Consider the following 12,641-nt stretch of genomic DNA (forward strand, 5'->3'; position numbering starts at 1 on the left):
TAAAATTAATCGATCACAATCTCAAATCATTCATACTCTTGGCGGAGTTTTTCGATGGCCAAGCATAGGTGTGACATGGTAACTAATATTTTGTGTTTAACTATTTAATATTTTTCTAATGGATACATATTTTATGCCTTTCAAATTGATCATATTACCTTAGGTTAAAGAGACATGGTCAGAGCTAGGCCAAATTGATTGCTTTAAAAAATTCCACACTAAAAAGGATGGAGAGAGTTCGGCTACTGAGAAAGCAAAAGATCTATGGGTATAAATGTTTTTTTATCGTTTAAGTCTTAATATTGTAATGAGTATTTATAATTATATTTTTCAATGTCAGGATCAAATGGATAATATTAGGTCGACTACAACGTCTGAAGGTTCAATAGTAAAGGAATGGGAAATATATCGCAATGTTACAGGAAAACCTAGTCATGGTCGCGTTCTTGGATTAGGTACGTGTATTCAAGGGAAAGATGTGTATGGTAGTAGTTCCTCTCAAACATGTAGCAAAAGATGCAAAGACATTTAAAAGATGAAGGAAAAAGAATAGGAGGACCGTTTCAAGCAAATGGAGTCTACAATTGATAAATTGGAACAAGAAGTATTCGTTATGGTTCAAGCGGCGTTGCAAAGTTTGGGATTATCTAATATACAATTAGCTACACAGGTATAATAATATAATTTAATGTTTTTAATTATTGTCTTTATATGATTTTTAGATTGTTGTTAATGTAATGTATTATTTATATGTTATTTTAATTTATTATCTCACATTCTCTTTCCACTTATGTTATCTTATTCATTTTCCTTTAATACTATTATGTTTATAGTACATACAAAATCCTATAATTAACTATCTCATCACTAATATTATTTAATACTCGTACCAAACATATATGCATCTTAGGCTTTAATGCAAAATTTTCATTTTAATAGTGTACTATTGAATTTTAAAATGTTTGCATGTATTATATTTGTGTGTAGGGAGGTGGTAATGATCTTATTGATGTTATAGCTAATTCTCAAGAAAATGTAAGAGATGTTCATCATGGCAATGCTAATGAAAAAGATGGCAATGAGAATAGCTTGGAGGAAGATTCCGAAAAAGATGATGAAGACAATGAAAATGAAGAAAGTTGTGAAGATGACGATGATGACGATGATTGAAGATTTAAATGTTTTGAATGTTTCCAACTCTTATTGGATTTCATTTTTCAAACTTTTATTGAGTTAATGTTTTGTAAAAGTCTATAACACTTAATTCTTCACACTTATTTAGTTTCATGTTTTGAACTTTTATTATGTCATTGTTTTGTAGAATCTTATAATACTTAATTTTGTTAGACATGAATCAATATTAACCTATTATTAGGTTCATATGTTAAATTGAGTCAATATTGTGGTAAATGAGCTTGTTGTGTATGAGATTGTTGTTATATAATTTAAATTATATTGTAATATAGGATTTGAATTAATTAGGTAAATGCTATCCATTTTTTCATATAGCATTTGAGATGACTTGGTCACAAAAAGATTTAATTGGATGGACACACAAAAATATTCATTTGTGACGAACACCGATTGGTCACAAATAACAGTTATTTGTGACAACAAAAAGTTAGTCGCAAATAATAAGTTGTTACGATGACATATTCTTTGTTGCAAATAATATCTTTTGCGATGGCATACACTTTGTTGCAAATACTATTTTTTGTGACGGCTTCATCTTTGTTGCAAATATTACCTTTTGTGACGGCGTACTCTTTGTTGCAAATAATATCTTTTTGCGATGATCAATATGTCATCGCAAATAACACTAATTCCGACAACTAGTTGCCATTGCAAAAACATTTCGTCGCCTTCATTCGTCGCATTATTAATGTTTTTGTAACTAGATTTTAAATTTTTTGCGACGGCTTTATGTTGTCAGAAAAACTAGTTTTTGCAACGGTTGGTTGCAATAACTATCTTTTGCGATGGAGGCAGATACGATGACATGCGACGGTGAAATGATGTCTCAAAAAACCTTTTGCGATGACATTTAAGTTTTTGCAAAGGTAACTGGTTATAGCAAAAAGTAGTTTTTCTTGTAGTGACAAGCAAGGGGTGTGTTAGCAAGTAACCCTGATATGTGTCTTTTCCTCTCCCTTTGCTAGATTATTTATCAAACTCCCTTGTACTAGCTCCTTCACTCTTCACATGAAGCGCCTTCTCCTCCATCTCCTCACTAGACCTATTTAGATAAGCTTCGTGGGCTTGTAATGACCCACTAAGCTCTTCGACAGTAAGCTTGCTTAAGTCTTTAGATTCTTCAATAGTGACTACTATGTAGTCAAACAATGAGATCAAGCTTTGAAGCACCTTTGCCACCACCACTTGGTTAGTGATAGGTTCACCAAATATCTCCATTTGGTTTATCACTCCAACCACATTGATGATGAAATTTTGAACAGATTCATTGTTCTTAATTTGAGTAGTCTCAAAGTCATGTCGAAGCGTCTGTAGTTTCATTGACATAACTTTAGAAGAGCCCCGGAACTCAGTTCTAAATATCATCCATGCTTCTTTGGATGTTGATCCAGCCACTATGCGTGAGAAAACATCTCATGCACCAACTGCTGGATGAAGAATAATGGCTTTGAATCTTTTTTTGCAGTTCTCCTTGTCGGACTCTTCATAGCCATTCTCGATGAGTTCCCAAAGATCTTTTGACTTGAAGAGCTTATGCATCTTTATTGATCATCATTGAGATAGAAATAGAGCCTTTAAGAGCAAAGGTTGGTTGTGAAATACTCATAAAGTTATTGTTCATCACCGTGAGAGAGAAATATAACCTTTAAGAGCTCTGATACCTACGTTGGGATTTGAGAAGATGAGTGTAGTATTATGAAGAGAGGATGCAAGGTTTTGCGATGTGTGGCCTGTTAGTTTTAGTTTAGACCACAACTTTCATCTTCTTACATTCAAAAAGGAATATAATACAATGTATATAGAGCGCATGAAACCGAGAACTCTTAATTACTTCACGTGATCACAGTAGCACATTTTCACAGTAGTACACTTTTCATACATAATAATATGCTAATATTCTTACTAACTCTTGATTTTTGAATCCATACCAACTTGTCATAGGCCAGATATACTTGCTTCATGTGTTACGCTGGCGCAGTTCCTCAATTGTCTCATGCTATGGTGTGGCTTCCAACTTATTCCAATAGAAAAGCTCTATTATCTTCCTTGGTAGTTCTCCCATTTACAAAAGAGAAGTGATTTTTTAGATCTTACCATTAGACACCTTGTGTCCTCTCAAATGCACATCCTTAGTCTTCTGTGATTTTGTTAATAAGATGCCAAGTAGGACAAAAGGTTGATTTTTTTTTCTTTGCTCACACATATCTTCTTTCTTCCACTAATTTCATTTTATCACCAAAAAGATTGAGTAAGTTATTAATCAATTTGTTTTGAATATCCATCTATCTCTAAAGCCCTTTTTCTTGGCATGGTATGACATCATTTAAAAAGAGTAAGCCCCTCAGAACTAACTCTATGTCTAGCTAATATTTGATACATCTAAAGGCTATACTTGTCTTTCTCCATTCCTAACTTCAGTCTTCTTCCTAGCTTATCGGTTCTTAACATTATGTTTAGACATTTGTATGAAAACATGGTCATTAGTATCTTCCTGCATTGAGTTTATACATGATAATGGTTGAAGACTGAATAATCACTCACAATACTCTCACAGAGATAATGAGAAATGGAAAATTGACAAAACGCCCTTTTGCATGTGTAATGCAAGTGCACGAGTTTGTTGAAATAATAATACTCTAGTGAGTGGGTAGTCAAATCCATAGGGAATAGTGATTGGAAACTCAAAGATTACTATTCAACTAGAACAAAAATTAATTAATAGTGATGTGAATAAGAATCAATGCAAATAGAAATAAGAAAAGAAGAAGAGGCAATCGACGATAAATAGGGCACCTGGACACTGCTCACCCTAGGACTATTGTTTCAAGTACAAGACCAATCATTATGTTCCCTAACTAATGCTTAATGAGTCCTGGAGATCCTTAAACACACAGTCCTAAAACTTAAGGCCAACCGTGACTAACCCAACACTATGCTCCGGTGGAGAAATCTCTTAGTCTCGACACCTCACACTGTGCTAGGTTACTTTAGGCTCTAGGGATTCCAAGTGATAAACCATTTTTCCTATAATAGATCTAACCTTTTAGTCCAAACGAAAGACCCCTAGTCACAATTAAGCCCCAGATACTAAGGTGCTTGCGCAACTAAGCCCCAGCGAAGTTCGTCTCTTAGCACTTCACTCTATTGTGACCGCAAAGAACTCTTGGAACGTGGAGGTAAGATAAATCACACCGGAGGGGAAAGGAGACGCTCCGCTACCTCTCAACTCACCATCTCAACCCTCTCCAATCTAGCATTGTCTAACCCTCATGGTGTGTCACTCATCTACAGTGATTACCAAAATGGATTCTCAACCCTAGTGTCACTCTATGGGAAAATCAACTCATCAAGCATTCAAGATTGGAACTCAATTTAAAACATCAATTAATGAAAGCATAATAAGAGGTTAAAGAAACAATATTATCCTAGGAATTACAAGCCCAAGTGCCCACTAGAGGTTTAGCTCTACATGGAGCAAAATACAATCAATAATGAAATCAATAGTAAAGATATGGAATCCATGAATAAAATCCTCTTGGTGTTCATATCGATGGTCTTGTGAAGTAGCCGCATCTTCTCCAAAGGTCCCCTCGTCAAGCCTAGGGCACACCTCGCCAGATCGGTGCTAATGAAAGCTCCCCCAATAACTCTCTTCCAAAGGAAACGCTAGTCGAAGGCCGTAAATCCCTCCAAAAACCTAGTCAAAGCCTTTCCAAACCCTAGCCACGGACGCCTCCAAAGGTGGAGAAAAGATAGCCAAAAGATGGAAAGAAGGATCCTGAAATCGGGCATCCACACGGGCGTGTGAAAATTCCACATGCTCCACACGCTCGTGTGAATCTGCAGAAATATGTTTTTCAGCGGCCTGTGAATAGTAATTGCTACAGTGATTTGCTACAATACCTACTGTAGTACTCCGCCAAAAAATACTCCTGAATTCACACTTTTCATCGAGGCAACATAAACGGGCAGACATCTATGTCGTAGATCGCATCACATCTTCAAGTAAAAGCACATTTGGCCACAATCTTGCTAGCTTTGCTTAAGTCAGAACACATGAGTGTGACTGCCTTTGTGCCCCTCCAATTTGCATATTTCCTTGAACATAAAGAAGGTTGGCACACACTCATATGTCTTTGAGCACAGCTTGTGTCTTCACGTTTATTTAGTCCAAGATTCCGTCAACAAAGTGCAAACACAATTTACTTTGGCTTCTTTCTTTCATACTTGTCTCCACAACCCTACATGCACAAAAGAACATAATTACACACATATTAGCGATAAAATCTGAGAAAAGTAATGCTCATCGTACGAAAAGAATACTTCGTATTACTAATACACAAGCACTTATCAAACTCCCCCACACTTAAGCTTTTGCTTGTCCTCAAGCAAAAATAAACCATTGAAGCATAGAAGAAGAAAATATTGAAAGTGTTTGGCCTTAGGTTCACCACAGCATATAAGGGAGCATTCTACAAGCAAGGGGAATTTCAACAGTAAATACGAAATATCAATGCTCTAGCTAAAAACTCAAATAAAAAAAGGATAACAAGCCCGAAGTCGTGTAAGTGTGTATAGACTCACTCAAGTCGACCTAACGTATACTCCTCAAAGTTCTAAGCATAAGAGACTTATTTATACACAAAACAAAGCAAAGAGACGGTAGTAGCCTCACACATCCTCTAAGGTAGCCCTTTCTGAAGCGGTCGCTAAGGTGGCTTTCACACTTTCTATGTGGTAACTCTTTCTACCTGGGTAGTAGCTTTCACTCATCCCATGAGATAGCTCTTTCTCTAATTAGGGTATAACTAGTATCTGACTTATGAGAGTAGCTTCATACTTCATAGGTGGTAGCTCTTTCCACCCCAAATTCACAATGAAAACATACATTTTTTTTCTTTTTCCATTTTTTTCTTTTTTTTGCAAAAATGAAAAATTAACACAAGAAACAAAACTAACTAGTCCCTTAAACAACGAACTTGAGTTTACACAAGGTTTCATGAGCGAGTAGTGCAACAAGTGTCAATCGGGCGAAAATTCCTAGAAATTCAAGTAAAAACTAGAGCACGAAAACAATCAATGTTAAAAATTCTCCTAGACTTAAGAATACAACCATTACAACAAAGGTGAACCACCATTGGCTACGTGAGCATGTAATTTCAGTCAAAACTTGTGTAATGTATATGTGTAATGTGAACTCGCCCCACACTTAAGATGTACATTGTCCTCAATGTACGCATGCAAGCACAATAAAAAGTATAACATTCAAGATCATATATGAAGGTGGGAAATTGAAACAATACTCCCCTGAACTCCTAATGGTACATTTGATGGAGCTAAATTCCTAGAGAGTTGAGTTTCAATGGGTTGTGGAGCACACACGGCCATGTGAAAATCACACTGACCGTGTCTATGACTAGTTCTCAAATTCCAAACTCACAAGACCATCTGCACGTATACACAAGGGGGATTCAGTAAACCTCAACAAAAACAAAATAAAACTCGAGTATATAAAGATAAAGCAATGAAATACAACTCTAGACAATAAAAATAAAAGATAAACTCAGAAGGAGGATCCTTTCTGAGCGATACAAGTCCAAAATAAAATACAAAAAATAAAATATGAAAACATAAAGAATTAAAAGAAAGATGTAATCAAGTGTCAGAGGCCTCCATGGTCTTTGTTGGTGCTACTGCTAGTGCTAGTAAAGAAGGTGGATCAACTGGTGCTGGTACGGGTGATGGTGGTGCTGGGGATGCCTGAGGAGTCCGGGGTCTCATCAGAAAGGGAGATGTTGTGTCTCGTTCCAGGATCTGCTGTAAGATGTCGAGACGCACCATAACTTATGTGTGGTTCGTGGCCTGTGTAGCGTGAACCTCAGCTATCTCTACTCATAGCATCCCTACAGCACTCTTGAGCCTCCCAAAATGATTATAGGTTCGAGATGGAGAAAATATACGCACTGGAGGTGGCTCCTGTGCTGCAGGGGGTGCCTCTATATCCATCTGCTCAGGCTGAGGCTCCTGCGTGTATCAGTACATGAACTCCTGGTCGTTACCCTCGGCCTCGACTGGCTCTGGTACATGTGTAATCAGTACATGAACTCCCGGTCGTTACCTATGTACCATCCCCATCTGTCTCATCGTCTCAATACCCAAGGCAGTAGGTACGATCATCTTCTCAGTCCCTCTAATAGCGTCCACTAGACCCATCCCGATGATGAGTCTAGTGATGTATAGGCCTGAGAAGATCACCCCCACTCTCGCGTACTACCCCTGGTGGCGCAAGTACTCAGCTAGGATGTGCCCCTGATGAATCGGCTCGCTCTACACCATGGAGTACAGATATAATAGCTCCTATTTTTTAGTACCCCTGTACTGTCACCACGCCCATTCACTGATCAGATTAGAACGGCGTGGATGTATCTGTATGCTGGCCAAGAAAGGCATGTAGCCTTGGACACTCCAGGCTCATACCGGCCCTGATCACCGAGTGTCCTATATACTCTCTGTGAGTCAAGCTACCCGGATAATCAGTCAGTAGGCGATCGTACTCCTCAATGTCTGTAAACGCCTCATCATACAACCTGAGTTTGACCAAAAATTGCGTGACGCTCATGTTGTAGTAATGTCTAAATGCTCTAAACTGTATGATGTCGATGCTATCAAAACTCCTGTAAGACCAGTCGAACTCGAATGACGATAATACCTCCGGCATCAACATACGGATAGCTGGCTCGCGAATAGACAGTATTCTCCTCTAGCCACCGACTGACAATAGCTCATTGACCTCATCAGCCATATCATCTGTGAGTTGAACCTCTCTAAGTGCACTCATGTCTGAGAATCGAGTCTGTCTAAACTTGAGTTTCGATAGTCGCTCATACTGAGCTTGATGCTCGGGTATCGCAAACTCCATTTGTTCTGGCTCAGGTGAAGGTTCGTGTGGATGATTGCCAGCTTGTTTCTTTGTCCTGGGAGCCATTCCTGCAAGTATTGAAAAGAATTTCGATCAAATTAACTCACAAAGCAATACTGCAGAAATCCACACGGCGGTGTGGAAATTCCACACGCCCGTGTGGATCCACGGGGTGTGAAACCTGTACGGCCACTATGCAATATGCTCCAAAATACATCATAAATTTGTTCTAAAATGCTTCTAAAGCATGCATTCATCATTTAAACATCAAAACAAAGCACATGTCAAAACGAAGAAAAGAGAGAATGAGGGTTTATCGACAAGATGAAGATGAAAACCTTCAAATCGGCTGGAAAACTTGAGTGAACTCTCTCTAAAATGATGGTGAAAGGTTGGAAGAGTGCAAGCATGCATTCTCAAAGTGTTTGGGAGTATGAAAGTGAAAAGGTGAACAAGATTTATAAAGAGAAATCACGGCCTTTTGAATTCTATACATCCACATGGGCATGTGGAAATTACCCGCGCCCGTGTGACTCCACAGGGAAGCCTCATAGGGCCAGACACACGCCCCTGTGTGTGCTCTTGGGTAGCACTTTTTGGCTCTGAACGCATCCAGATGGGATTGTGGAAATTACCCACGCCCATGTGCCCGACCAATAGGGGCACCTACACACCCCTGTGGCTCCTCTGTCCACATGAGAATTTCTCTAAGTGTTTCACACGCCTGTGTGGAAGTTCCACATGCCCGTGGATCTTCACAAGGTCCACTCACAGGGACACCCACACGCCCCTGTGACTTCTCAAGATGGAAGAGACTTTTCTGCAAGGAATCACACGGGCGTGTGGGTATTAGCCACACTTATGTGTAGTTCACAGGGTCAGATACTGGGTCAGACACATGCCCCTGTGTCTTCTCCGGATAGAGCTCTGAACTTTGCAGAGAAACACACGCCCGTGTGGAAATTCTACACGGGCGTGTGGCCGTCATAAGGTCATTCACAGGAGCAGTCACACGCCCCTGTGTCTTCTCGGGATGAGCTCTAAAGAAAAACACACGCCGTGTGGAATTTCCATACGGCCTTGTGTCTTCTCTAGATGACTTAGAAAAAATTACAGACTTTGCAAAAAAATTCTGGACATTTACATCTATTTAAAGCATGTGTATATTATGCAAATGTAACCAGAGAATCATGAAAAACATGCTCAAATGACAAAGAAAACTTTGTCACACACAATTAAGCACATAATAATACCAATAATCCACGACAAAATCACAACAATAGCTTGTTAAAGATCAAAACACCAACACTCAAGATCTTATTCATGTAAACACTAACTAATACGTAGAAAAACAGTAAAGACTTGGGTTGCCTCCCAAGAAGCGCTTGTTTAGCGTCACTAAACTTGACGTACCTATCCTTACCTCACGGGGGGCTTATAGATGAAGGTTTCCTTCTTACCCATGACTTGAAAGCATGATGAACATAGTCTTTTGAAGGTAGAGGAGGAGTTATCTAGTTTGTTACCGCACAAGGGTTCATCACCCTTACTCCATTCTTGCTCATCCCTATTAGCCTTGGGGTGTTTCTTGTGACGTCTCCTTACACGCTTCATCTTCCGGAGCATCTTCTTCATGATCCTCGGGGCAGGTTTTATCTTGTCCTCTAGACCAAGCATCATCACGTCTTCATTCTCCACTTCTTGGTCTAGCACCCCTTCATATGGGTCCGGATTTATCATTTCCTTCACATATTCATCTATTAGTTCATCGGTAGTGTCAATAAAGTAAAGAGTATCATCAAAGTCTAGAGAATGTCTTATGACTCCGGCGAGGCAATATGTAAGCTTGTCATTCTCAACTCGTAAAGTCAACTCCCTGCCGTCAATGTCGATAAAAGCTTTGTTAGTGCGCAAGAAGGACCTCCCAAGTATCAGTGGGACATCGACATCCTCATCAACATCCAACACTACAAAGTCCATAGGACATATGTACTTGTTAACTTTTACAAGTGCGTCTTCGATGATGCCCGTCGGATGTCTCACTGTTCGGCCCGCCAGTTGTAAAGTCATTGGAGTGGGCCTAGGCTCTCCCAAGCCTAGCTTTTGGAAGAATGTATAAGATATGATGTTGATGCCAGCCCTTGAGTCCACCAATGCCTATTCTTCACCCATATTACCAATGTTGCATGAATGATGAAGCTTCCGGGGTCCTTCTTCTTGTTCAGCATATTCTTTTGTAACACTGCCGAACATGAAGCATCTAGAATCAAAGACACACTCTCCTCCAACTTTCTCTTGTTGCTCAAGAGGTCCTTGAGAAACTTTGCATAACGAGGTATTTGATACAACGCCTCTACAAACGGGATGTTGATATGCAACTGCTTGAATAACCCTAAGAACTTATTGTATTGCTTATCATTTTGGTCGTTCTTCAATCTCGAAGGATAAGGGATTCTTGGCTTGTAGGGTGGTGATGCCCCCTCTTTTCCTTTTATTCTCTCCTCAACCTCCATGACCTCGGGTGCTTTAATATTGGTCTTCTCACTTGGAAACCTACCCTCAACCTCACGCCCACTTCTTAAAGTGATCACTTTTACATGTTCCCTCGGATTGGTTTCGGTGTTACTAGGCAAGCTTCCTTGAGTCTCTCTGATAATGACTTTGCAATTTGCCCCACTTGATTCTCTAAATTGTGCAATGACGTAGTGTCGTTGCGAAATGCGGCTTTAACATATTGAAATCTTGTATATGATGATTGAATGAACTTGGTTAAAGCCTTCTCTAGATCGGTCAGCCGGTTTTCCAACCCTGAAACTCAGTTTTCCATATTCGGGGATTGTTGTTGTTCTTGGAAACCTGGTCATGCCATTGTCTTCTATTGCCCTTGATTACTCCATGAAAGATTCAGGTGGCTCCTCCAACCCGGATTGTAGGTGTTTCTATATGGATTGCCATGGTTTCTCATTGCATTACCCACAAAATCCATTTGTTCTACTGAGGATATACTACCAAAAGAAATCAAGCAATTAGATGGAGCATATCCTCCCCCACACCCTGTGCAACTAGTCACAACCACCACTCTATTAGAAGTTAAAGTGTCTAACTTCTTGCTCAATGACTCCACTTGGGCCGCCAATGAAGTAACTGCATCAATCTCATGAAGTCCGGTTACCTTCTTTCTGTCTCCTATATTCTACTGATAACTGTTCATAGCCATTTCTTTAATGAGAAGCTGAGCTTCTTCCTGGGTCTTGCTTCCTAAGGTACCTCATGCTGCAGCATCAAGTAACTATCTTGTGCTCGGGTTCAACCCATTATAGAAAGTCTGAATGATTATCCACTCGGGGAACCTATGTTGAGGACATTTCCTTAGGAGCTCCATAAACCTATCCCATGTCTCAAATAGAGACTCCAATTCCATTTGCACAAAAGAGGATATTTCATTCCTGAGCTTTGCAAATTTTCCAGTAGGGAAATATCGGGCGAGAAAAGCTTCTACCATCTCCTCCCATATAGTGATCGATGCTTTAGGTAATGAATGTAGCCATTGCTTCACTCTCCCTTTCAAGGAAAATGGGAAGGCCCTTAACTTGATAGCATCATCCGTAACTCCATTAATGTTGAGCATGCCGCACACTTCCAAGAAGTTCTCTATATGATTTTTTGGATCCTCATCGGCCAAACCATTAAATTGTGTTGACTGCTGTAGCATTTGGATGAATGCTGGCTTGAGATCAAAATTCTGAGCTGTAATCGGTGGTCACACAATACTTGACTATGTGCCAAGAACTACGGGTCTGGCATAATCTGACAGTGTCCTTGGTTGTTCATTCTGTTCTGCCATATCAGACCCTTCACCTTCTTCTTCAGCTTGATTTGTCTGTTCTTACACAGGTTCTTTACCCCTTCTACGGAGTGTTCGTTTAAGTTCAGGATCACCTTCAACCAATGTTGAAGGGTTCCCTCGGGTCATAACCTGGAGCTGCAATCAATGAAAGAAAAACAAATCAGAACGATGGAAGAATAAGAAAGTGTGAAATAGAATAAATGGTGAATAGCTAAAATAGCAAAGTGGAAAGTGTTTCTAAAATGCCTATTCCCCGGCAACGACGCCAAAAACTTAACAAAACGCCCTTTTGCTTGTGTACCACAAGTGCATGGGTTTGTCAAAGTAATAATACCCCATTGAATGGGTAGTCGAATCCACAAAGAATAGTTACTAGAACGAAAATGAAATAATAGTGATGTGAATATGAATCAATGCAAATAGAAATAAGAAAAGAAGAAGAAGGCGAAAATAAAAAATAGGAGAGGCAATCGATGATAAATGGGGCACCCGGACATAGCTCACCCTAGGACTATTGTTTCAAGTACAAGACTAATGATTATGTTCCCTAACTAATGCTTAATGAGTCATGGAGATCCTTAAACACACGGTCCCAAAACTTAAGGTCAACCGTGACTAATCCTATACTATGCCCTGATGGAGAAATCTCTCAGTCTCGACACCTCACACCGTGCTAGGTTG

The 12,641-nt window shown here is 39.5% G+C and overlaps 1 protein-coding gene and 1 non-coding gene across 2 annotated transcripts; one reads left to right on the top strand and one right to left on the bottom strand.

Annotated features, from left to right (window-relative positions):
• Positions 1–2,160: 2,160 nt before the first annotated feature.
• On the bottom strand, positions 2,161–2,733 carry LOC120251864. The gene is made up of 2 exons (XM_039260519.1): positions 2,620–2,733; positions 2,161–2,502 (listed from the first exon to the last, which is right to left on the bottom strand). Exons 1-2 carry the CDS (start codon positions 2,731–2,733, stop codon positions 2,161–2,163), a joined length of 456 nt encoding a protein of 151 aa, XP_039116453.1.
• Positions 2,734–11,460: 8,727 nt separating this feature from the next.
• On the top strand, positions 11,461–11,567 carry LOC120252089. The gene has a single exon (XR_005533638.1). It is a non-coding gene; the product is annotated as a small nucleolar RNA R71 (small nucleolar RNA).
• Positions 11,568–12,641: the final 1,074 nt, after the last annotated feature.

The sequence above is a fragment of the Dioscorea cayenensis genome, chromosome 20, assembly GCF_009730915.1.
Source record: "Dioscorea cayenensis subsp. rotundata cultivar TDr96_F1 chromosome 20, TDr96_F1_v2_PseudoChromosome.rev07_lg8_w22 25.fasta, whole genome shotgun sequence".
Classification (NCBI taxonomy): domain Eukaryota; kingdom Viridiplantae; phylum Streptophyta; class Magnoliopsida; order Dioscoreales; family Dioscoreaceae; genus Dioscorea; species Dioscorea cayenensis.

What these genes read in the sequence shown, in the direction of transcription:
- LOC120251864 (XM_039260519.1), bottom strand. Translation starts at nt 2,733, where the DNA reads ATGCATAAGCTCTTCAAGTCAAAAGATCTTTGGGAACTCATCGAGAAT. An exon ending in CCATTATTCTTCATCCAGCA is followed by an intron (nt 2,503 to 2,619) that starts GTTGGTGCATGA and finishes ATGAAACTACAG; the next exon opens with ACGCTTCGACATGACTTTGA.